At 40.7% G+C, this 27,330-nt stretch overlaps 1 protein-coding gene across 1 annotated transcript in view; it reads left to right on the top strand.

Annotated features, from left to right (window-relative positions):
- Positions 1 to 552: 552 nt before the first annotated feature.
- Positions 553 to 27,330, top strand: part of SHISA3 (shisa family member 3) — a 28,729-nt gene continuing 1,951 nt past the window's right edge. The window contains exon 1 of the mRNA XM_026077517.1: positions 553 to 646. Within this exon, the coding sequence (XP_025933302.1) occupies positions 553 to 646 (94 nt within the window). The remainder of the gene's footprint in view (positions 647 to 27,330) is intronic.

The following is a 27,330-nucleotide window of genomic DNA, read 5'->3' as shown; positions in this document are numbered from 1 at the left end:
AGAGAAAAAAGTCAATACTTATTGTATTTGGGCTCAGAATGGGCAGATAGATACGACCATTTTTTTGACACATTTGCCAATATTTCCTTCCCCACTCCTGCTAGCAGCTGTCTGGTGAAACCTGATGATTGGCCATAAAGGGACAAATACATCCAGAGTATAACTTCAGGGGAATTACTCGAGGGATATATTTGGTCCATTATGATGAGCAGGGAATGCAGGTTGATTGGAATCTCTTCAGTGTTACAAAATTGTACTTAAAGCTTGAGAAATTACATTTAGAGCATATTTTTTCACCCCAAACCACAGGCACAGCAATGCACAGTGTTTTTTCAGGGATGTGATTGCCTTCAAAAGATAAGCTGTTTGGATGCATTTTTTTTTATTCTTTTGTTTTGTTTACAGGTTCACAAGCTAAGGGATTTTTTTTGTTTGTTTGGGGTGTGAGCTTTCTTGTTTTGTTTGGGTCACTTCTTCTAGAAAGTAGCCTATYTATTTATGAGAAACTCAGACTCTGTACATGTTCAACTAATCTCAAGTAAACTGTGAAAGATGGTGGCATTTCAAAGACCTGGAAGATTTCTTCAGGCTGCACCTTGCCTTGAGGAACACTTCCGAAATGCCAGCAGATCTCTTGGTGACACTGGTGAGAGAGAGAAGGGGATGCAGATGAGAGGCAGTGTGCCCAGAGGGGTGCAGGGAGGCGAGGAGGTCCTCTGGCAGTGCTGGCTGCTGCCGACAGCGGCCCATGAGGAGGGATGGGTGACCCCAGGCAGAGCAGTGGCAGTCCTCTCACTCCCTGTTTTCACAGTGTCTTGGCCAGAGGGGTCCAGGTTACAACTGGGCTGCTGAAACCCTACACTCATATTGCCCTGTCCCTTGCTCAAGCCTGTGTTTAGCTTTCCTTTTCTCTTGAATTAGCTCCTCCAAATATCAGCTATGGTCCTGAAGGGACTAATGTCCAAATGTAGGACAGAATTGCTAAAATAGGGAAGGTTGCTGAGTTGGAGAAGATATATCTTCAAGCCTTTGTAAAGCAAACTCTGAGTGAACTGCAGCTAGGATGTGGAGGCAGATGGTTGCTCTGCTGGGGTGTGGTGGTGTTTTGTGACCCTGGTTTACACAGGATTCAGCATATTTTCATGTATCCTACATGTTTGGAGTGACAGAGAAATGGTAAGGTCACAAATGGCTGCAGTACCAAAGTCCTCATTTTCTTGTGCAGTTTTTCCAAGCAAGTATGTGATAGATAACACTACTGATAATGTAGCCAGATGTCCAACAGTCATTTGTACCCAGGCAATCTGCGTTAGAACTGAGAATGTCACAGGAAAATGACTTTGGCAAGCAAAAGAGGTGTTTAAAAAAAATCTTACTTTTCATTTAAGTAGCGCTGGAGTATGTCTGGATTATGTTAGTACTCACTTTTGGGGGTGGTGCTTGGACTGTAAGTCTTTGCTTATCTGACCCATCCTAAGCAGGTGTCTGTCAGTGAGTTGCTGTCTTACGGTCATGATTCAAACAAGGAACTTTATTGAAGCTAGAAGAGTTGCAGACATTAACTTTCTTTCTCGCTCATCATTACCTGGAGGTCTCACATTGCTACTGGGAGATAGTTCGCATCATTCCTCAGCGGTCTAGGACCACTGGCTTCCAGCAGGCCTTATGCTCATAAATCCCCCTGGCAATTTTAAGATTTCTGAAATGTCTCCCAAACTCAGCATCAAGAAAAAGCCCAACTAAATGGGGGTAGCTGAAGCCTCTTTATGCTCAAAGACACCTGAGGTTACTGTTATTTCTTCAGCACTAATCTAATGAGAATGCTGAACTGGAGCTTATAAATGCATGAGTAATATTTGTAACTTCCACTTTACTTCACCCAAAGCCCAGAGGTGAACACGATTAGCCATGTATAGGGAGTTTAATTCCAGAGGTTCAGGATGGCGCATTCATCTATTGCACCTTGAGTGGCTTTACATCCCTGCACCTGGGGACAGCTGTAGGTTATTTTCCTCCATCCCTCTGTGCCAAGCCAGTGGCTCTCAGGTCTTACCAGCCTGATGAGCAATTCAGTTACATGGCATATAAATCTTAAATACTCAGCAGACTTCTGGGACTTTGGATCTGGGTGAATGAATGAGTGGGTATCTGCCAGGGGACACTCTCCTTCTCCCCTCTGGTGGAACATGCCAAAAGTCAACTGACAAATATAAGTGCAAGTTTGCCACGTATGGGCTGGAGTGGCAGACCCTGCCGGTGGCAGGCTGCAGTCGGGAGTCAGAGATCTGCATTCCCTTTGGGCTGCAACTCTGCCAACTCGCAGCATTTACACTGGTTCCTCTTCAGCTCTGAATGGGTGATTTGCTGCGCTGGGGCTGGACTCAGCACAACTTTCCCTTCAAAAGCAGCAGGCGCCAGCAGGTGAGAGCAGCTGCTGCTTCACAGTGCATGCAAAGCCCATCTGTCAGCGCGATGCGCACCCACACACACCCTACAGCAGCAGGCTGACAGGCCAGAGAGCACAGCTGGTTGCACACTGTGCTGGGTTCAGCTGGCATGGCCAGGGAGGCTGGCTTGTTTGGAGAGGTTGTGGGCAGCTTGGCCTGAGAACTGATGCACTCAGCCCTGCTCAGACTCCTGTGTAACCAACAGCAGAATCACAGCAGCAGGTTTCCTTCATGCTGGTTGTCAATGCTTTAACTTACAGTTTCCAATGACCTGAGACCTGACAGATGTCCCCTTTAAGACTGCATAGGATACTTAACAGTAGTTTGTGAACGTGCGTGAATGAGCGATACTTCATAATACACAAGATCAGCCAGGGATAATTCTTATGGTGCTACCTTGTACTCTTATTCTTGTCGTGGATACTAGAAGTTTTTTAGCCGTTTCTCTTGCTATACAATAGACAGTATTGCTAGATAATCAGATGAGCCCTGATGGGTTGAAATAATTTGGAGAGTGGACACTTCATTATTCCCTCTCTTAAATACAAATCTTGACCCTTGTTCTTCTCAGAGTCACTTCTCTATGTATGGAAGACTGATGCAGAAAAATTAAAGCAACATTAGATTTCCCACAATGTCAACATATTAAAGTCTTTGGTCTAAGGAAAGACACAGTTTATGGAAACGGTGATTTTTCCTTAGGGCTGAAGAACAACGTGCCTCTAGAGGGCACTGTCAGATTCCTTTTGAACAGGTTCGCCTTGGTCAGGGTACAGCGCTCACAGCCTGAGAAAGTGCAGGACCACACTGCACAATCACTTTTCATTTCCAGTTAAACACAAAATACTTTTGGAGCAGGTATTTTAAGACACTGATTTTAACAGAATTAAAATGTGTATGTGCAACATAGCTGAATACAGACCATATTTGCTAATAAAAGCTACTAACACAAGCATAAGATTTTCCAGAAGAAAGCAGGAAAGTGTATAGAAAAGATTTCTGCTTTAAGGACCATCATTGTATGCAATATACAAGCATATTGCACAGTTTTCATTAGTATACGAAACTCTTAAAATAGCTGGGGGCTACTACTGACTACAACTGTCTTACACAGGGAAATGTGGATCTCACATGAACTCATCATCATGTACTTCTGCAAGCTCTTCATTTCAAGAAGCAACCAGCACATGAAGGAGGAAGAAAAGGTGTTCAGACTTTCATGAGGGTTGCTAGCAGTGGAGTTCAGGATGGATTTGACATGCCTTCTCCTGCCCTCTCCTCTCTCCCTGTATTTTAAAAACAACTAGTTAAAAAGACTTTCCTTTTTTTTTTTTTTTTGAAAAGGTTTGAGCATTGCTGAAAATGTATGTGCTGATTGCTCTCACCTTTACTTCAAGTCAAAGAAACTGTGGGAAAAATAAAACTTCAAAGATGACCCAGTACTTCAAGAAATCTAATGAAAAGTACAAGCTCTGAATTAAGAGGTCAAATGAGATACCTTAAATTCCAGACAGGATTTTTTTTTCCCCTTTCTGTATACCAGATAATTTTGGACAATGGAGATATAGGTAGTGTATGCTGTACTTTATAATTTCAATACTTTTTCATTGCACCAATAGTTTTGGAGTGGGCCTCACTGAAATGTTTTCCTGCATTTCACCTGACAGCGTATGCAGTTTGTCTCAGATAAATACAGACGCCCCTGCCCTAATGGTGAATTCAAAGTCTGCCAAAGTAGTAATCCAGCTGTCTGAAAATAAAGGAATATCAAGAAAAAGTCAGTGGCTTTAATTTATTCAGACTACAAACAATGCCGACAAAAGCTGTAAATGTTTGGGATGTGTCAGTGTTTTCCTGAATCTGCCAGTTATGTTTTTTCAGGGCACAACTTGTATTTGTTTGCACACATTGGCAGGAGACACAGCATGTTCTAATGAGCTGCAGGCATAGGCTGCTTTAGCAAATTCCAAGGATTTGCTTTTGGTGTTTATTCCAAAAATAAGCACATCTCCTCCTAATAAATTTTGTATGCAAATATGGCTCAGTCATTTTTGCATAAGATTCTAATTCATTCATTTAAAGACGTTCATTTTGTAGTGTATGCAAATTTGCATATGTAATTCAGCAAAGGCAGGAGCAATCTTTTATATTCTCGTCACTTTTGACATTTTAATCAATGATTTATGTCTTATTCCTACATTTATTAGCCCTCTCTCAGAATGCTAAGCCAGATTATTATGCATTGATATTTCTACACATATATAAAGCTCATTAAGGACTCTTTGACAGAAGCACGGTCAAAGTGCAGGAATTTGAGGGCTTATACTTTACCCCCTCTACAGGCTGGTTGTGTGCATTARATAAACAGTTTCCCTGCATCGCAGTCATCCCATCTGTTCAATAAAGAGAGGATTGCCCTGACTCAGAGGTGCAGCTAATCGGAGTTTTTAAAGCTTTTTGAGCTCCCTGGCTGGAAGTTACTATATAAATATTCTTCCAGTCATGTAGAAAATTAATGAAGGTACAGCCCTATGTAACAAACATATCATCTGTTATTTTTAGTTTCTGTCCTCACTTAAAGATGGCTGCAGAAATGGCATTCTCTTATTCAAGAGACTATCCCTTGCAGGTATTCATAGTCACATACTTCTTGACTTTTAGACAAAATACAGCTTTTACTGCAATTGCCTTCTTCTAATGTCATTGGCTTTGCAGTTCTGAGAGACTAAACTGGATTTTATTACCTCCTAGGCACCATCAACAGAATAATTTATCTAATCTTGCTGCCAGTCAGTCACTCCTCTGTGAATCCTTGGAGGGCAATTGAGATACAAGGGTGATCGGGAAAGCCTGAACTGCAAGACACAGAATTACAGAGGAGTAATTTAAGGGTGTAATTTAACCTGCAAGACCTTTATGCATGGGGTGAACATGTGAAAAGAAAGAAACCAGCTTGGATTGCAGATCCCATTTTTAGTCTGAAACAGGCCTCAGCATTCTAGAAAGTTATTTGTGATTTGAGAAAACAATAAGGAACTTTTCAAAAGTATAATTTCACCTTAAAGAGTGGAAATATGACCCTGCAATCCTCTCGGAACTAGAGCTTTGCCCACATGATTTTTGGAAATATGTTTGTATTTATATATGCTTTAAAGGCAGCCCTGTGCCCTATAGGAATGCAGTTCTAATTTCCAGACGTGTAAATCTATTGATGCTATTTGTCAAAAGCAAAATCTCAAACATGTTTGCAATTGGAAATATGAACTATAAACTTATGTTATGTGCTAGGGGTGTCCACCCTCTAGTTCAGTTTGGTAAATACCATGTCATGTTCTTGGAGAACACACACATATGTGAGAAATCTGTTATTTTATTCGGTACAGCTGTTGTCACAGCCACATCAGACATTGAAGCTCATGGTGTCTGGAGGGCATCTGAAGTGTCAGTTCAAACTCTTTTCAAAAGATTATTGTCTGAATTGCCCATACTACATACTCCAGGTCATATCCTATGTTAGAGTAAATCCACATGACTGCAGTTATTGACACCAGCTGACTAGCTGTCCCAAAGTCAGGATGACAGCCATGTGAGACCTAGAACATACAACTGGATATTTTCATTATATGAAAGTCTCACCTGAGCTCTAATTCTGCTCAGATATTTCTACGAGACCTATGACTCTCGTATATACCCAGATAATTCTGATGCCATACTGTTAGGCCCGGGGTTTCCCAAACAATCTGCGTTTTAAGCTTTTTTCTAAGAGCAGCATGTAGCTGCAGTGTTACTTAGTAAAATAAACATTTTTTGACATTGATCTAATTCTAAAGTTCCTAAAGACAGATGTGTGCACATCCCTCTTTTCTTGGACATGTAGCTTTAAGAAGTTCAAGTCCCTGATAGTGCGAAAAACATAAATTCTGTCGAGGAGCTCAGGAGTCAAAGTGGGTCAAAGAGGCACTGTAATATCTTATCAATCCCATCTCTTCTAAAATCATTAGGCAGGACTCTCCTCTCCTCAGCAAGCTGTTAAGAGCAGTTTCAGACTCTAAGAAAATACAGTTTATCCTCAGCATTGTCGAAAGTTTCCTATTCCAGCTTTTAAAGGGCACTCCAAATACCATGTTTTATTCTTTTCTCTTTAATTCATGACCAAATGTGAAAAAGGACATTAATCCTTGGAGTTCTTGGTTTTTTTTGGCTTGTCTTGTCACTCAGACCAGACCTCGCCACCACACAGAACTGCCAACATGGAAGGAAGGGGAGATACTTGTCTGTAACTGGAATGGTTTACAAGTCAAGGAAATCCTTACCCTCCACTACCCTCCCACCTTCCACTTTCTGAGAGGCAGTAGCACACCATCTCACTGAGGATTTATCCAACAAATGGATGTTCAGCAGCACCTCCTCCTAAGGGAAGCTGGCAAGCAGCTACTGCCTGTCAGGGAACACACACTGTCTGGGATAAATCCTAAATTTAATCCTCCATGCCTCAAGAGCTGCCGGGACACCTGGACCCCACTCTGTGTCCTCTGCTGTCTCACCATATCCTGCAAGAGAGTCCCCAAGGAACAGAGCCATGAACATTGTCCTCCTTCCTGCAGCTTCACCTTTGGCACCTTCCACCAGTCATGGATATTCCCTGGATATAGTTTTTTTCCAGATATACAGTATCTGCTACTTCTCTGACTTCAGGTCTGGGAAGTCTGGGCAGGAGAGCAGCAAAGCTCCTAGCGGGGTCTGACCTGGGCAGATGCATGGCCTGGGGGAGCACCAGCCCTCCTCCCCCTTCACTTGAAGCTGATGAACTAGCAAACAAATCACTGCATCTTTCTYGTTACAAAATGAGCAAAGCTGTTGCTCTACAGCAGGAACCTTCCCTGACATTTCTCAGGGATTCTTCAATCTGTAATTACATAAACAATACTGCAAAGCTGAATTAATAATTACTATAGCAAAYTTAAACCTGAAGGAAAAAAAGATGCTGGGAGAGAAGAATATAGTTTAAAGAGAATATAACAAAGGAATGACTGGAATTTTAAACACAGAAAATAGAGCAGAAGAAATGCAACAGTATACAAGGATCATTATTGAATGTGTTTCTTGGGAAACCCATATCTTTTCATTTGTTCTACAAGTAGTATTTTTTCACTTGTGTGGTAGATGTTGTAAAGAGACAAATACTTTCTCTGCCATGACAAGACAGTCACACAGCCAGATTCCCACAGAAGAAATGACACAGGCAGTGTAGTGAAAGCAACTAGCAGTTATTATTTGTGTTGCCTGTCTTTTATAGTGTCTGTCATCATGCTAAATACCTTCAAACAGGTTCTCCAGGGCAGAGGCAGAAATACCACCGAGGTGAGCAATGAGGAGTGCAATGAGACCAATGTGGGGTCTGGCCTGGTCCCCCTTCCAGGCTGCCACTGGCCTTCATCATCCCACAGGAGGATGAAGACTCAGTCACAGGCCGTCTTGGTTCAGTGAGAACCTTCTGAAAACAAGACCTCATTAGACCTGGGGAAGTCAGGAGTCGAAGGAGGGTGTTGAATGAGGCCAGACATGAGCGTGAACCACTGCTGAGAAGACCACTGAGTACTCAGTTCTGACACTGCAAATTGTTCTTCCATTTGGGACTTTTGGCTATAAATCTAATATCATTCATATCACAGTCACTTTAGGGTCTGTTTCTCTGGTGCCAGGTAGGTCCTGCAGAATGAATGCTAAACTTTCTTTAAACAAGAAAATAGCAACAGGAAAGAGATTTGGCTGATAAAATATGAAGTACAAAATGATTTCTTTTTCTGTATCAGATGCTAAAGAAATGGATACATTTTTAGTTTGGTGCCTATGATTCAAATTTTTAATTGCACAATAAATGGTGTCATTGAAAATAAACACAGAGCAGTAGGTTCTGCGCTACCGTGCCTCAGCTGCTCTTACTGAGCATGCAGAGCTGGTCACCTGGCACATGAATTTCCCTGGTCATTTGAACATTTCGTAAAAAGCTGCACTTTTGGAGGGTTTGATATTTTGACCAGCATGTGCACAGCCCTAGCAGTTTCTTTTTTGGTAGTAAGTACCACTCATTCATTGAACTTAGAGTTTTTCTGTGTGGTTCTAAAAGTAATTTGGCCACAAGTAAGAGCTGCAGACCCATGAGCTCTAGCCAGCATTTGTTTCACATAAATCATAGCTTGATTTAAGTTACATTTTATTTGGAATGGAAAGGTAATTTGTTTAGTTTTGCTGGCTGAGGGCATTAAATTGGACCATATTGTCACTGGTAACATAAACAAGCTCACAGACTGCTCTACATCAGTAAATGTAATTGGTCAAGTAGCTTCACCCAGCCGTAACTCTGAAGGTAAAAGTCTAATAAGTTAGTCAAAGCTTCATCTTTCTTGAGCTATCAGTTCATACATCACCCTTGACATAAAAAGGGCCTCATTCCAATAGCTTTAGCACCAGAAGGTTTCTTCCTGGCCTTAAATTCTTAAAAATAACATCTGTGTACAAGATAGTCTTGGAAATTTTATATGAGCAACTATTATCTTGCTAAATCAGACCGTAAGGACAGTTCCTCTGGGACACTTCAGTTTATTTTGTAATTGTACTACTCTTTCATTGAAGTAACACCTTTCACATCAAGCCTTAATAGTAAATTCAAGCAAAAGTAGCAATCATGCTTCCAGCTTCTAACAATAAGAGGAAATAAGTTTAATTGTATTATTCTGTAGAATTATTTACGGACAAGTGACCTTTTAGTAGTCTTCATCTTCATTAAATTTCAGACTAACATAACATTTTATTTATTAAAAGATTCTTTTCTGATTTATTAATTATACAGTCTCTTTTTTTAATTTTAATGCTGCACTTCACAGCACTGTAAAATACTCAGCAGGAACAACACAGTGGTCTCATTCATGACTGACATGAGGATGTTTCCTGTGTTCCCAGAACAGGCTTTACTGAAACCCAGTTGGTGGCCAGCAGCAGGTACTTTTTTTAGTGAACTTCCTATTGTGGAGTCCCAAAACATTCCTTCTTAGCCCTAACATGGAATAAACCCTGTCAAAAAGAGCTCTCTCTAACATGTAATACTGGATATAGAGCCAAATATCTTGTTCCTCACCTGATATTGGCTCTGCTAAAGAGCTAAAATTTRGGAAGAGTAAAGACATCTCTGCCCCCAAAGTTTATATCTCTTCACAAATGAAAAAAGTTGTGCCATCAAGTTACAATGCATTTATCTCCTGATTTAGTCATATTTTTGTTATTGTCAAGCTTTAATATGTCTGGTCGCATGGACTTTGATGAGATTAATGACCCCAGAGAATCAAAGGTGTTAATGTAACCCTGGCACTCTACAGCATTACATAGTAAAACAATGTGCTAAGTTTCGGACACAGGAACTTCAGCTTCCTTACTCTGATGGTCTTTTAATGTTATAAGGAAGAAAATAACAGTTAAAGCATTTGAGATGTGACTGATTAAGGGTTTCATTTTAACAGCGTTCCTTATAAATGTTTTCTACAAAGAAAGAGAAATAGGTAAATTGTCCTATTTCACATTTTCTTTCCTTCCTTTCTTTGGCAGAAAGGAGGGGAAAAGGAGGGGTGGACAGAAGAGAGAAAAAAAAACATAGTGGAAAGAAATTGAGTTGTGTGCTGCCATTGGAATTCTGTATTCTTCTCTTGGTGGACAAATAAGTGACCAATGCAATAGGAAGGAGAGACAACAGAGATGAACTGCAACTTGTGTTTCTAACAGCAGCTCCAACATGCAACCTAGGGAAAAGCAGGTACCATGACAGCTCTTGGCAGCCACTCTGCATGCCCACAGTGTGTCTTTCCCAGCAGTGATGTTCACACTGCTGTCAGCCTCGGTTAGGGGACACCTAAATGGGGGGATCTGGTATCCACGTGGCTGTGGGTGCCCCTAGCACTCCCTGGTGTGCAGCTTCAGCCGTGGCTCCACCAGGAAGGATGCAGCTCCAGGCTGCAAGCACAGGTGCATTCGCAGCATGCCACTGCCTCGAGCACACTTGGTTGCTAGCTCAGGGGCACTCTCTGTGGCCTGGTGAGCTTCTAGCAGAGTCGCTTACGGTACTGGTTGTAGTTGTGCTTCCATTCACATCCCATGATATTTTTATGTTTAATTACCTTGGATTGAGTTTTTTTCTTCCTAAAAGATTGTCTAGCAGCTTTCTGCACATGTAAACTTCTAGCTTTCAAAATGTCCCATCCCACATCTTGATTAGCATTTTGCTAATTTTGTAGCTACCACCTGCTATTACTAGAAGATAGAGTGAACAACTGTTCCCTATTCATTTTCTCCATGCTATTCACAATTTTACTATATCCTCCCTACATTGTTTCTGTTCCAGACTAAAAAGCCTTACTCTGTTATTATTCCTTAGAGCAGACACACTCAATCTGTTTACCCACTCTTGGCACCATGCTCTTTTCCTTTCTAGTGGTCCTGTAGTCTTTCTGAGCCCCTGATCATCACTTCTAACATATTATGCTTACTAGCTATTTATATATGTCTGCACTACATAGTTTGCAATCAAACTAATTTGCATGTATCATCTAGTGGGAATTCTTTCTCCTTACATATATTCTAGTATTCAAAGGATATTACTCCTGCACTATCTAATTAATACCCAAACATGCTGAAGATAATCAGAAATGGACAAATCGGCAATCACATGCCAACAAGCTCTCAGATGAAGTATGCAAGTCTCGATCATATAAAGAGTTTATTTGATATATATACACACATGAGAAAACAGGCTTTAATTTTTTCTTGAAAGTCTGCTATGTAAAGTCTAATTCCAGCTACTATACCAAAACATGAGCAGACAAAAGAGAGAAGGTTTTGTTGCTCTCTTCATTCAAACTTCAGATATGAGCTATTGAAAAACAGGACAAAACATTAGGCTTTTGGCCCTTCCGATTAATTGCTTATTACACTTTTCTACCTGTTTTCACATTATACCAACTCCCCCTTACATTCCAATACAAAATCAGAAAAAAGAAAATAGAGGCATTATGACATCAGGGAATTACTTATCTGAGTTTAACAGCTCTACTTTTACAATTATTGATTAAATATTGCTCTCTCTGAGGGCTGCTGAAATAAGCTTTCATGATCTATTTTTCACCAAAAATGCCAATGCTTATTGTTCAGTACTATTGTATTTTCTTCTATTTTCACTTATTAAAAAAGAAGATCCTTTATGAAATGCTCTTTTGTGCACCTCCCAAATGTACCTCATTAGAGTAATAATTCATAGCAGGCCTGTCTCATGGTGTCACTGAAATAAGGCAGATTAGAGGAAATATTAACTTTTAGCAAATCACAGATGATCCAAAGTGACACACGTGCACCAACCAACCATCTGATAATTGCTGTATGATAATATCACTGTGCTTTGATTACATGTCAAGACTATATGATGGTGCTTGTATCATGGTACATTGTGAAAGACACTAAGAATGATCTGATATGGAGATTTGTGAAAAAATATTTGTTGAATTGATGGATAGTTTCTATCTCGCAGGTTATCTATCTGACCTGTAGTATCATATACAAAATGCAACAGCAATCCTTTGTTTCAGCCCAGTGGGCTAGGAGTGGCAGGTAATTGTATAGTGTTTCTTGGAAGCCCAATTCTGCCTTGCTTCAGTTTAAGAGCAGGGGTCTAAGGATTCCTTCTCCCACCCAAGACCATGAACAACTAATCATTGCCTTCTTCCATATCAGCAGCCTCCAGACTAAGGAATATAACTAAAAGCTCTGGTTAAAATGTTAAGTGAGATTACAAATTTGGAGAGGGGGAATCATCATGCAGATGTGGGCTATGCTGTGGCTGGAGGGGAGCTAACAACAGGGAGCATGGAGGAAGCACTACTCCCAGTGTTCATCTGCAACCACACGGGCATGGAAGAAGCAGCCTCTGACACTCGGGAGGATTTGTACTGCCTGCTAGGTTGGGAGCACAGGAAACACCAATGCCTAACTGCCAGCATGCAAAAATAAATCCATCAAGAGGATGTTTCCTGAGATTGCTATTTCTTGCCTTATGCTTCATAAAATATTTGTGAGTGTCTTTTAAGTTACTTTCATGTACAGCAGAAAGTGTCAAAGCCTGTCACAGTTTCAGACCAGATTCCTATGGAGATACAGAACTGGTTAGTCTCAAAAGGCATGTGGCTGTTTAAGATTGTCAGTCATTTTTTTATTTGTGCAGTCAGTGGAAGTTTTTTGTGATTTTTTTTGTAAGTGCCCTGAAAAGTTTTACTCCCAAAGGATGTTCATTAAAAATTTTAATAGGAGCTTTAATGGCCAAGTTACATGGAAATGCTCAGTCTTTATGTACTGTCCCCAGCATTAACAAAATTAGCAGCAATACCCTCCGCATTTGTGTAACGATTATCCTCCAGTTTCTATTTTGTGCCTCTAGATCATCTTGCTTGCTTCAAATGTTCTGTCTCCATGATTTATTGCCAGATCTGCTTTGTCACCATCTGTTCTGCTGTTGCTCAAGAAATAACAAATCCCCAGAAAACATTACTGTCCAGATTAAGAACCATATAAGCATCCTTTGCAAATGCAGCCAAACATTGACTAATGGACAGCTAAGTTATAATCGTAAATTCCCTCTTTTCCTATTCACTGCAGTTCAAATTCATATCAAAAACTTGGTGGAATTCAGCTATCCCCCTTGGGGATATAGGTTACCATCTCTCTGCTTTCCAGTGGTACATTTAAAAAACATTTGTCCCATTTTCATAAAACATCCTGCTGCACAGCAACCACTTTAATATCTAATTACATAGTATTATGTATTACATATGTCACAACCAGAATAATTTGACCTAAGTTTCTCTTATCTGGTCTAGTCTGTTTTGCTTTCTGAAATTAAGTTATCCAAACACCTACAAATCCAAGAATATGCCTCCAGCTAATGTAACTTAAAAAAATAAAATGAGTAATTATTGAACTACCTGAGGAATATTTTGTATTTAATTTGGCAATTTATATAAAATTTCCATTTCAAAAGCAAATTAGATTTTAAACTAAAGGTTAATGTACTTACCATTGCATTAAAAAAAAAAATCCAAGTTCATAAAAACAGGAAAGAAAATAGCAAAGGATATTGCTATTTTTTACGCTGCCCACATAAACACATACAAATACCAGAAACATAACAAAATAAATCAGTCTTATCCCCACTCCTCAAACCTTCCAGGCTGTCCCCAGAGGCCTGTGCAAAGGACAGTGATTCATACCATGGCAAGTCAAGGGATAACATCCTCCTGAGCAACACCTACTCAGGGTGATTGATTCAAAGGCCTCTCTAATTTTGTGGAAAGCTTCCCATCGGCTCCAACAAGCCTTGGCCCTGTCAGGGTGCCCCAGAGAGGCCTTCAGCCAGCTCTTGCAGTGATGCCCTCRCGGGAGGAAAAAAAGGGATTTTCTCACTTAGGATGGTCCATATGACTTGGTGGTTTAAAACCAAATAACCTCACCAAGAGCCAACAGGCAGCCAGAGTGTACCAGGGCAGTGACTTGCTCCCTGGGCAGCCCCAGGTCCCTTCCCTAACCTCACCTCTGAACACATTTACGATGCAGGCTCCAAGTTAATGATGAGCAAGGCACTGATACTATGGGAGCTCTGTGACTCCAAGTGCACRTTATGCCTCTTGGTACCAAAATAACATAGGGTGGTGGCATTCATGACATTAGTCCAGTAGCTTGCCTCGCACCACCTTGCTCAGCTGTATTGTACTTCTGCACATCTCTAGCAACAGCAAACGGATAAAACCTAGAGTCACATCATATTTCCATCCTGCTTCCCCTTCCCCTGGCTATGGTCTATCTTCCTTCCCCCAACAATATGTTGAGGCAAATCAGAGTTGCCATGAACATAGTGGGGTGGCAGTCTGTAGATCCTCAGTGGGTTGTTAAGGGTAAGAGGTAGGGAGAGAAGAGCCCTTGACTTGGAGACTTCACTCAGTTTCCCTGGGGCAGCTCTCCAGCCATTAGCAAGATGAGAGTGACTCAGGAGTGGGGGCTCAGGGAGAGGAGATACAGAGAAAGAGAGAGATAAAACCCCTCCCTCTTCCACCCAGAAACTCAAGTGACTCCTTGTCCAAAAGTTTTGGCATTCCAGCACTTGGTTGTGTCACGATACTTTTTTCTACTGTGAGGTCCTGGGAGATTCAAATGGCATTTCCCGTTGTTGTCCAAAGGAGAACAATTACAGCAGAACAGTCTTGAGCTGACAGACAGTTGGTAAATAATAACTTTTTTTTTTTTAGTACAAATATTTCTATTTTTCATCCATAGGCCGGAAAGCAGCAATCTTGTTCACAGCTATTCGTATGAGAGGAGCTATAAATAACTGAAGTTCACCACATATGTCCACTGTTGGGGGAGGTAGRGTAATCATGCCAGTTCTGTCTGCACTGAATCTGAGGCAAATTACTCAAAAGTGTCCCTCAATTTCTCTTAGACTTTCCGATAGATATGGGATAGTCAGTCTGAAGAACAATGTTACTTGTGGAGATTACCCGTTGCACTGTGAGCCCGTAGTGTAGAATTCTTTCCAAAAATTCAGAATCACCTTACAACAACATAATCCTCCTATGTCTATACATAGAGGTCCAAGCACTGCAGTAGAGGATTTAACAATTCATCTTGCTTCTCATTATTGAATTAATCTGGAAAATTGTTGGTAAGGCAGGCTACACATTTAATAAACAGTTAATAGTCATAAGTTTTAGACATATAAAGAGACAGAGTATCTGACATCCTCACATGTACAGCGGGGTAGAAGTCAAAGGTTTGTATAATGCTATTAGAGGTAAGAGTGGAACAGAACAAGTAAATTCTCTGTACAATTAAGTTGCTTCATGAATCAAGGAGGGCACAAGTCTGTCAGAATAAAAGCGCCTCGGCCCTAGCACTGTAAGGGAGCCAGTGCTCTGGGCTCTGAAGCATTTTCCACAGAGACTCCTGGGTCACCAGTTCACTGCTGCTCATCACCAGTGGGATACGCAAGTTTGCTCACATGGATGATGCTATTTTATTTCACTGAATTTTGGTGCAAATTAGCCTTAGGATTTCTACAGTTCGTTTTTGTTTCTGTGCCAAGTCTCTACATGTCTGTGCAAGGAGCTGAGCAGACACATTCACTTCTCACATTTCCAGCGGTTTTAGGTGCAGTGCTTTCTTTGGGCCAGCTGATGACTAGATTACCTGTTATGCTATTTCTTTAGAGTTCACTACACTTGCATTTCCACCTGTACAATAAGGTGGAAGAAGTCTGAATAGACACAATCTTTCAACCCAAAGTGACGCAAATACTCTACAACATTCTTCACATAAACCTGAAATATACACTAAGACAGGATGCTAATTCCATTTTATGATTGCTGATGAATGCAAGACAGAATATATGTATGTTCACCCCAGAATATACATTAATAAGTCTCACAAGAGTTTTAAGAAACTCAAATGACAGAAATTGGAAAACATGAAGGTTTTCTTATTATTTTCAAAATTGATAGTTGTTTCCGTGTCTCTGTTTCAACTCAGGAACTACTTACAATGAAAAATTTGAAAATATGAGCATGGTATTGCAGGATCAAGCTGTAATTCATATAGGTAAAATACCTTTCTTTCTAGGGTTGTTTGAATCAATCTGCCAACCCATTTGTAAGAAAAAGGTGGTCTTTGTTTTGTGAGCCTATGACCCTCAGGTTGCCTTACCTCCTCAGCCTCCCTGCAGTGGGGACGGCAGCTGCCGAAAGAAGAGGTGAGTGGCTCCGAGAGGAGCGCTTTCAGCCATACCTGCTGCTCCTGCCAGGGTAGTCAAAATGCACAGGAGAAAAGAGAGTAAAACCATCTGTGTTAAGGAGCAGGATAATGCTACAGCAATTTAGCCTCAAAACTGAAGAGCAGGGTAAGGAAAGAAGGAGCAGCACTAAAAGGAAACCCAAAGCAAGCAACCCAGTGCCGACTTGTTCAGGGAAAGGCTCTCTGCAACCAGTAGCATTTGGCAGCAAGAATATCAGCTGTGAAATTATCAGATGACCATAGCTTTCAAGACCAATTTCAGAATTTTATTTAAAAGCAGCTGGTCCAGCCTTCCTGTCTCTCGCATCCTATTTCTTTTGTTTGTTTCAGAGCAGATAGTTAACACTCATTTCGAAGCTTCATTACAGGAAAAATAAGGCCCTTGGGAGGTAGGAAATGGGAAAATAGATCTGAAAATTGACCAAGAGACAGGAAATAAAGTGTTCCTTTACATCCCTATAGCATTTAGTCCAGCCTCCAGGCTACTTCACAGTCCTGTGGCATAGTTTACAAACCCATCTGCAGAAAGTTATAGCACTGAATGTTTATTGTAATTGATTATTATTTATTTTTGCTGCAATAAGAGGTAATTATACTAGGCACTGGACACCTAATAATGAAAAAAACAGTCTCTGCTCCAGAAAACTTAAAAGCTAAGGAAAACTCTCTCTTTGGACTGAAAATATTGGCAGTATTTTCTTTAGGGTTGATCCTTCAGGTACTTGTGTCAGTATTTCCAGGGACAGGTCCCTCAGCTTCTCCAAATAAATAAAAAACCATGGCTGGTACAAGGAACTTGACAATATAAAAAGTGTCTTTAATTTCAAGTAAGGCTTCTGTTAACCAGAAGTTACCCAAATTGTGTTTTAGAAAACAATTCATAAAATCTGCTTGGTTAGTTAATAAGGGGCTCTTGGAGCGAGCCTGAAAAACACAAATGGAACTTTGATTACAAGCTGATGTGACAAAATGAGCTGCATTATTAAAAATGAAGCTGAGCATTTCTATTTTTGCTGTGCTAAAGACTGTAATTGCCCAAAGCATGATTGTAATATCTAAAAGATATCTGATAGAGGGTGTGGGAACAAGGCGTTATGAAATCTTTGAATGGTCTAGCATCTGCTGCTAAGAATGCCTGATGATTGGGTAATGACGGGAGACCTACCAGTGTTTCATGTAAAGATGTGAGAACAGACAGCTTATATCCTGTCTGAACTCTTGGGGTAAAGACCTTGCAATTTGCTAGCAGAGTATTTTGCAGAATAGTTTCCTGATACTTAAATTGAATTCTTAAGTGCTCGTGTAATAGAGTAATAATGATTAACCATGCAGCATGTGAGCTGCAGAGCAAAAGTATATGCCAAGAAAAAGACAAATAAGCAACTGTAGAGAAGTACAAGAATTAATAATTTGAAAATTGTCCTAATGATAGAAGTAGTTTTAGAGCAAAGAAAAAACTTCTGACAGAAACATGAAATTAACTCTTAACTAGGTTAACGTGCATGATGTTTAGCTGCTTCACTGTTTGGTACTCTTAAATAGTAGGATTTGCAATAGGTCTATTAATCAGAGTGATGGAGGAATAAAATCTTCACACACAGCCAGGAAGGCATCAAGTCAATATCAAAATCATAACATTTTAAGTTAAGGCTGTCTATTTGGACTTTGGAAATGTTTAGACTACACAGCATGTTAGAAACAAACATTTGAACTAAGCTGATAACAAGTGATCATTAATTAAGACTGAAGTCAGCAATCTGGCGCTGAAGACATTTCTAAGACACTGAGCCAAGAACGTAAAGATGTCCAAAGTAGGTTCATAATAATTTATCATTAATGCCAGAGGAGATAAGCTCACTGAAAAAAGCCAAATGTGGGTAACAAGGAACTATAGYCAGACTGTATGTTGAACATTAACATCTCTTCTGAGATGGAGGTTAACAGGGATCCAGGATTCAGGTAATTTATGACTTTTTTTATGACTGCATAAACATTATTTCAAGGCTACTATTACTGCTGTTTTTGAAGATTTATATTGAGAAGCCAGCTAACAATCACAACCAGATGGGACCCTGTTGTACTAGGTTGTGTCCCAACATATATTCTTGACAGTCCTTGCTTCCTCTACCTTTTAGTCTAAAAATCAAGAGTTTATTAGTGCATGACACGAACAAACAGCCTGGGCAATAAAATAATAAATACAGTGGGATGTGCACAGTTCATAGCTATCCAGTAGCAAAGATGTCAGAGGCCAGGTTACGAGCAGACTATGCTCTGTTGAGTGCTGGACCTTTTCAAGGGACAACCCACAGGCTGCTGGTGGCCTGCAAGACAAAGGAGTGGATGGAAAAAAGCAAAAGTTGTGTGAACTACCAGTTCTTCCTCTGCATCTGCTTCTGCCCTAAGCAACAGCTGTGAATTTCTTTTATCCATCCTGTGCCCTTCAGAAGTTTGTTGAAGAAGACTGCTGTGCATGAGTTAGAAGACATAGGTGGGGAGCTGAAGGAGGACTGGGCAGTGAAGAACTGATGGATTTTCTTTTGAACTTTTCTCCTTGCAAGACGTAGCCCTGAAGAGAGGGTAAAAGGCTGTATACTATGTATATAGGCTTTATGCATGGTGTGCTGGGCATCCTCCTGCTTCTTTTCCCCAAGGCTATGTGACAGGCGCCTATGGAGCTGCTGGTTGTGCATGAGCAGATGCTTGCAGTGTTGCTGGATGAATGATTTGGACTTGAGGATGACCCCAAATTGTCCATGTAGCCATTTGCAGCACAGCTCTGGCAATGCAAGCAGTGGGCAATGGCAGCTGGCAGGCAGCAAGGTGAGGCGAAGTGGGAGATGAGGCAGGACGGATGCAAGAAGAGCTCTGTGGTCTGAAATAACCACTGCCACAAGCAGTCAGCAGCACAGGCTGTGCTGTCACGACATGGTGAGCAAACCAGGATTTGTGCTGACCATGTAATGCTTGTAATTTAGTACCCTCTGAGTGAGTCCTCCCACTAAAAACGGAATATGCTCTCCTCCTCCTTGCCTTGCATAGTTTCAACCAGCCGTTCTTGAGTAAGGCCTTAATATTCTGAACAAAATCAGTTAGAAAAATATTAGTCTCCAAACTCTGTGTTAGTTCTCACTCCTCCCACAAAGTGCCATTAACGTTCCTTACTATAACGGCCCTTCTGCAAACCATGCTCTGCGTCAACATGACCCGTAGCCAGAAGCGGCAAATCCATGGCCACCTTTGTTAGAAATACCCGCTCTCGCTTTTCCTAGCTGTAACCAAGTCCTGCAAGATCCCTGGCCTGCACCGTAGATGGCGGCGTGCAGTTACTTTCCTTGGTATACCTACGTGTTAGCTGGTTCCTTGACATTTGCTAGAAAACTACTTCACTCGGTAAACAGCAAAAAATGATAACATCTGAGACTATATTTAAACACTATTAATTTCGTCTCTGAAACAGGGGTATTTGTTAAGTGTTTGCTGTAAACTTTAGTATATCATAAATCCAGTTGTTTTTATAGGTCAGATCCCAGAAGAAATCTAAGCAGAGAGACCAAAATGTAGATAAGCAAAAGAAAATTTCCTCAGGCTGTTATACATAAGAATAATAAGTAATACTTAGAAGTAAAGTTATTAAGTCCCCAAACACATGACTACATTCAGTCTACGTGTATATTTTAAGCCAAATTCAAAAGCTAAATATTTTGAATCAACATTGCTGCTCTCCAAAATAACTAATGTGTTCACCAAAACATTTTGTGAGTCTGCTCTTAGTTCTTTAAAGATTTAGTCCTTTTTAGGTCCCGTACACCACAGAACATAGTCTGCACTTGTGCCATATTCAAAGACATCTTCCTAAATTACTCAGTTTTCATCTGGAATAGCAATCAAGCTTCGTAACTGTACCACAGTGATGCTCTAAATTGTGACGGGCGAAATGTGCTTGTGTTTTGTTTGGTTTGTTGGAAGGGACGGTAGTGCAGGACAGGGGACTACTATCCCCCCCATGCCCCGCCAGCATCCCCATGCTCCTTATGAGCGTTGCCAAGTGGAGAGCTCGGGGGACAGGTCTCATGAGACASACAAACAGAGCAGCCAGGTTTGGAAGAGCTGTAGAGAGACCTTAATGGATCAGGTGAGTGGGCAAGTGAAGTGCAGTGCCTGCAAATACAATGTAATACAGTTCAGAGAGGCACATCCGGATTTCACTTTACAGGACTTGCATTTAACAGTATTATTTCAGGAAAGAAAGGGCACCTCAATGAAGACATCTGCTCAATGTTCAGCTTCTATCAAAAAAATTACAAACAAAATATTTTGGAAATAGTATTAGTGTGCCTGCTCTAGGGTTTGAGTTAAAGCCGGTCCCCAACTAATACTGATCCAAATGTTTCAAACTATTATATATTGGGCTCCCCAGATAAGACCGCCTTCCTGCTCCTAAATTTTGTTTGGGTAACTTTCAGGGCTGTAGACTTCTGACCAGAAATCCAGACTATATTTCCTCTGCACACACCCTGATCAACCGGGCGGCACGTACCTATCACAGCTGGTAGTGAAGCAGTTAGCGGTGGCCAGAGGCAGAGAGGACTTTAGATTAGGTGAACAGTGGGACGGATCTAGTATGGGATTGCATCATATCACGAGCAACAAGTTGCTGAGCACGACTTGCAGCAACTCTGGACCTACTCAAAACTGTGCCAGGGAACAGTTTAATTTAGCAGGTTTAGTGCTACAGCAGGATTAGTCTTTTAGGTCGAGAGGGTCTGTTATTAGTGAATTATTTGTATAGAACTTTGAAGAGTTAAAAGCAGACTACAAGTGCTAGAAATTACTATTTCCTAAATAATTAGTTCTCCCATATTTTTGTAAAGCATGAATCTTAAGGTTTAAGGCACTCCACAACCAGTCTATCTGAAGATTTCTCTTCACATTAGTTATTAGTTATTTACATGCTGTAGTTTCATAATTTCAAAAAATCACATACCTTTAAACTTAGGCACACTCTGTTAATACTTAGGCATGCTCTGTTAATTTAGGATTGGAACAGTGCCCTCACGTTTAGCAGTATTTATCTTGAAAAAAAAAAAGCAGTGGTATGTATTCCCTATTTTTCTTTTTGAATGTTCAAATGTTCTTTTTCTTGGCAAGAGTGAAAAATAACAGTCGTCTTCATTCCCTGGTTAGAACACTTTCTTTCTACCCTCAGATATCATATTCTTGCATATCCTTTCACTTTTTAGACATTAATTCTCAGGGTTGTAAGGAAAGAAGTGCACATTCTGTTGCAGTGCAAAGCAGATCTAACTGATGCTATCTCCTCTGACCTTTCTGTAGCAGTATTCATTAATATGACTATAGCATGAAGTCTTCTGTTCAGGGGATTAGGGAATTGCATGGCAATAGCATATTGAGCTTTTCACCTCTTGCTGGTAGTGCTTAAAAATGGTTACAATATGAATATTGTTAGAAAATGTAGTTATTTTCTAGCAATAACTCRTTCTTTCTCTGCAAGTTACTGAGAAGGAGCTACATGCCAAACTACTGCAGCTGATTAATGTTTTTCAGGTGAAAATGGTCAAAATGTCACCATGTTCAATCTTTTCTTTTGCTGTCAAAACATTTCCCCATATTCAGTGCTTTGAAAATAATTGTTAGAAATGTAACAAAATATTCTGTCTGCCATTTTTACATTTCTTTTTGACTTATTCTTTATGTTTTTTTGGCTCTTGCTGTACTAGCTGTTGGTGTAATTACATATCTTTTTTTTCAGAATTGAAAAATGTTGTGTGTAGAATTTGTTTCTGAATCTAACAGCACGGGAACTTCTGGTTTAAAAGCAAATTAAACACCTCTTCAGCAAACCTGGAGGAAAGATCGTATTGCTTGCCTACTGCAGAAAACAAAGCACTGAAGAAATGTCAGCATTTCTGTGAATTTCTATTCCACTTTGCTTGTTAGCCATACGACAGGTTATTTTTAGCATTGGCTGGAGTGAAGGACAGGTAATTGCATGTCCCATAAGAACACCCATTCCTGTCTCTTCTAGACATCTGTCCTGGCTCTCCTGCTCTGAAGAAACAGCTGTATTTGCATCTGGCTGCTGAAGCAGAGAGCAGGTGGCACCGGGGTGACGGGGTGGAAGAGATGCATTCAGCGCACCCAGGTCACTGCATACAAGCAAATCTTTTCCTCTTCTGTGACATGGCCTCTGTAGAGCTCAAGTGTAAGACAAAAGCAACCTCCCAAAACACAGCTGGGGGGGCTGAGATAATATGTCCTTTGAACAGCGACAGATGCCTGGTGGCTTGAAGACAGCTTCTGCTCTTGATGCTGTATAAAGAGAATAGCGATTTCTGAAGTCTGCACCTAACTCCTCCACCTAATAAGCACTATGGATTTCATGCAAGGGAACATCGGTGCAATGTATGTATACACATGTCTGTATAGTACTAACCTAACATCCTCCTACTTCAGTGAGCCCTGAAGCTTTTTAACATATATAATCTTATTTGCTTAGACAGCCATTAGGCTGAAATAACCCGACCTCTACATTTTTTCCCCCCAAACCATAACTGGCTTTCTCAAGACTACTTACATGAAAGTACAAGTGATGCTGCTTTTAATATCTGGGCTATGTAACCTTCTCTCTCCAGGATGCCTGAGAGACTTCGGAAAATAAAGTAATAATCCTGCCTGGGATGAAAAACCAATGCAGTGCTGGTCAAATCTCATCCTGAATTTCTTGCTAGTCAGAAATAAGCCATAAAATACATTGACTGTCAGAGACTGTGACTTCCAAACCAAAACAGTCTAGAATGATCCCTCCCTGCTAGATACGAAAGGATAAGAATAATACACTGAAAAAGAAAAAAGGCAAAAGAAAGAAGACAAGATGGACGTTTCCCCTTAGTTAAACCAACTAAAACACATTTTGTGTGTTTTACAGTTCCATATTAATTTGCTGAAGTAGGAAAAGGGACGGTGCGCAGCAGCCCTCTGGGGGGACCAGAGGCAGAGGAGAGACGGGAGAGCCGCCGTCTGCAGTGCGGGGCCCGGGGTGCATCCTGGCGCTGTGCTCCGCCCTGCTCCGGCGGCTCCCACTCGGAAAGGAAGGCGTGTGGCCTCGCAGGTGGTTCACCCTGCAAGGCAACTTCAGGAGAAGCTTTCTCAGCAAAGGGCCAAGAATAAGGATATCGTTTTAGAGACCAGTCCTAGAGAGTTTTATTTAGAACAGTCCTCATATACTTATGTGCTACATGAAACAGTTCGCCTAGCTAAAGGGTTTGCAGTACAGGTTTGCAAACCCTTGCAGTTACATGGTAAATTTCCTTTTTTTAAGTAAATCTGCTTGCTCAAGATTATTTTCAGAAGCTGAAAACCAGATTTAGCCTTTATGTTCTTTGAAATCCAAGACAATATTTAATGAGGAGCAAGGGAGAAATTACCAGTATTGCTGGTTACATCATGAAAGATATGAGCTGAACCTATCATTTTTCTAGTCAAGATAAATGTGTGCAATTATTTATGTGTTTGGAAGATCCATTCGCTGTTTGAACTCATGCAGTCAGGCCCAGCTCCCACAGTTTTACTAACTAACTTGGGCACTGCTGACCTGAAATGAAGATTGTCTTTCATGCCAAAGCTTCATGGTTCATTGCCTTTTTTTATACTCTAATCTAGAGGAACCCCAAAAGCACCATAGTAAAAACAGAAAAAACAAACAAACAAACAAAACCTAACCCAGAAGTGAAGGGTAGTATGAATATTAGCAGGAACTATGAACCTATTTAAGAAGATTTTAATGCCTATTTTTATAACCAATGAATTTGGAAGAAGTGAGATAATTACTGCAGACATGAGTGCAATGATTTCAGCAGTAATTTAAGAGAAATTGTTTGAATTTGCACTGGAGCAGATGAGTGCTATAATCCCCATGGGTCTGCTGTGGGGATAATGATACCTTAAACCTACCCGATAAACAATAATGTCTTAAACTATCCGTGACATTATCTTTCTTCAACACAGGCAGTTCCATCTGAACATGAGGAAATACTTTTTCACTGTGAGGGTGACAGAGCACTGGAACAGGTTGCCCAGAGAGGTGGTGGAGTCTCCTTCTCTGGAGATATTCAAAACCCACCTGGACGCGATCCTGTGCAAGGTGACCCTGCTTGAGCAGGGGGGTTGGACTAGATGATCTCCAGAGGTCCCTTCCAACCTCAGTGATTCTCTGATTCTTTTCTGCTTGTTATATTACTAATCTCTCTTTTGCTAGTTTTAAGACCAACAGTAATCAGAGCAATAGCTATATGAGCTTTTAAATTAAAAGAAGTGTTTTTCTTTCAAATCAATGATGGCACATTATCTAAAAACCGGACAGCTTCAGCTAAGAATAAAAAATAAGCAAAGTCCCTGTAAGTACTTTGCAAGACCATTACCCAACAAAATGCATGCTATGTGAGGCTGTCCTAGCAATGTAGGACAAACGATGTACTCAAAGTGAGAATGAAGGATGTCACTTGCAGTCTAGATGACATATAATGCGCCTGATTTTTCCCTGAATTCTTAATTTTTTGTGGGTTTATTTTAAAAACATAATATAAATAGATGCAAACAAATCTGCCAACATCTCAATTTCTTTAAGTACTCTGTGCCACAGATACAACCTTCATGACAGGGGAGCAGAGCAAAGGTATTGTCTTTCTGGGTCAGAATGACCAAGTTCATCTACTCCAGAATCACACCACGCTGGGTGAACTGCACCCATCTTTCAGAGGAAGCAGAAAGTAAGCCCAAAGAAGTCACTTAGGACATCACCAGACTGTAGGAAACTGCCCATGCATTTTGAAACTTTCAAGGTTCCCTGTGTATGGAAGATCAGTACTGAAATTTTCCTCTGATTTTTATTTGGAGCAAGTGAGATGAATCCACTCCAGTGAGTGAGATGCTGTTTATCCGCAGAAAAGTCAAGCAAACTCATACACGCATTAAAGCAAATAGGTAAGTTCTTGCCAGATTCTTCGTGCAGGGTGGGACAATTTGGGATTCAAACAGAGAGACAGCTAATTGTGCACATTTGATAGAGACACTGCACAGCTGTCATCAGGTCACACAAGAGGAGAGCAGAGAGTGGCCCTGCCTAAAGGGGGACACAAATGATAGACTTTTATTAATGATCCAAATGCTAGAGATGGTCCAAGCACAGCAGCACAGGAGAACAAAACCAGCTCATATTCATGCCAATGCTTATGGATCCCCCCTGCCCAGTTCCTGCATGAAGATCGCAGAGAAATACCTAAATATCTGGAACATCTAGCAGAATGATGATTTTTTTCAGACCTCTTTCTGTAAAGGCAGTGAATTAATTAGCAAAATTCTGCAACACATTTGCTTACATATTACTATGAAACATGGCTTTCCTGCCAATCCGATAGGATGCATCTGCTGCCTGTAGAATAGCCAGCTAAACATTGACCTTACTGGGCTCCTGATCCAAGTCTCATCTTGGTCAACAAAAAGATTTCTTTTGACCTTCTCAGAAGCTTCATTAAGATTTTAAAAGCCTTACATTTTAAAACATTCCTTGGAGGCTATGTTTGCATTAAAACTACAGAGATGTAAATGCAAAACTGTATTAATATTTAACATTGGACTGTAAAAACTAGTAACTCAGAGTCAGGAAAGCTGATGCAAGTTTAATTCACATCATCATTTCAAAATGAAAATGCAGAAGAGGACAGAATATCACATCTTCACATTAGAAATCTGTTTTCTTTAATACCTAATTTTGTAGTTTCTATACATATGCCTGCTAAATAGCCATGAAAAATGTTTTGCATTTATATAACTTTTTGGTTTGCTTTTCCTGTCTGGTAGTATGGGTTATATTTAAAGATATCAAAACAGAAGAAAGGGTCAGAAAGAAAAAGATAATAGACTTGTAAAAAAAAAAAAAAACCCAAACCAAAACAAAAAAAACAACACAAATATTGTGCATGTGGACTTTATCTGGGTTTGGCCAGAAGTCTATGGTTTTGATAGATGGTTCTCAGTGTACAGAGTTTTACTGCTGGTACACAGCACACTTTGTTCCTTTTGTTTCACTAAACCTGCCAACTTTTAAAATTAGTGACACAGGCATTCGAAATGTTTGACAAGTTGTCAGACTCAGATATACATATTCATACCCTGGCAGTAAATGATGGGAGGAAGTTTAAGATGCAGTAAAAATAAATTCTTTAGTTCAGCCCAACTTCAATGTAACACAAGTTTCGTAAGCACTTCCACTGTTAAAGCAGGAGTGCCTCTTGGATAGCACCCAAGGGACACATCATTTAAAGAAGTTTCTTTGCTTGAACCAGAAGTCCAAATCTGCTCAGGTCATTTAAAATACTTTTTTCTCTAGCACAAATGAACAAGCAGTTCCTTTTGTGGTTTTCCTGATGCTTGGTGACTTGCTATTATTCTTCCAGCAGAAAAAGGATCAGACGTTCATACCAACAGATGTGTCGCTCCTCCTCAGCCCCACTCTCTCCCTCCCGGTTTGGAAAATAAAGGTGACAGGTCTGGTGTGTGTTGGAAAGGGGGTATAAATCATATATGCATATATTGCTGTATCTTTACACATAAAAAGTATCAAGAAAAGGAAACAAGTTAAAAACCAAAGAGTCCTAGTATTAAAAAACGTGCTATGCTTGTTTTTTTTTAACCCTTAAAGCGCCGAGCTACTTTAATGAACTGCTAATGCAATAAACTCCTCTGTTTTTGAGTGCGAAGACAGTGGGAAGGAAAGGGACGTATTCAGGCATGCCAGAATGGCAGACTCCCTCATGTCAGCTCTACTAATTTTGCACGCAGAACAAATACCTGCGTTTCCGCGGGGAAGACGCCTCCGCACGGCGTGCGCTGGGCCGGCCCGGCAGACGCGGCCAGGGCAAGGCTCCCCCGCGCTCCGCGCCCTGCAAACGCCGCGCGGAGCGGGCGCCGCCGCGGGCTGCCGGCGCAGGGC

Source organism: Apteryx rowi, unplaced genomic scaffold, assembly GCF_003343035.1.
Source record: "Apteryx rowi isolate R43461 unplaced genomic scaffold, aptRow1 scaffold_457, whole genome shotgun sequence".
In the NCBI taxonomy this organism is placed as follows: Eukaryota; Metazoa; Chordata; class Aves; order Apterygiformes; family Apterygidae; genus Apteryx; species Apteryx rowi.
This window is presented reverse-complemented; position numbering and strand designations above follow the sequence as displayed.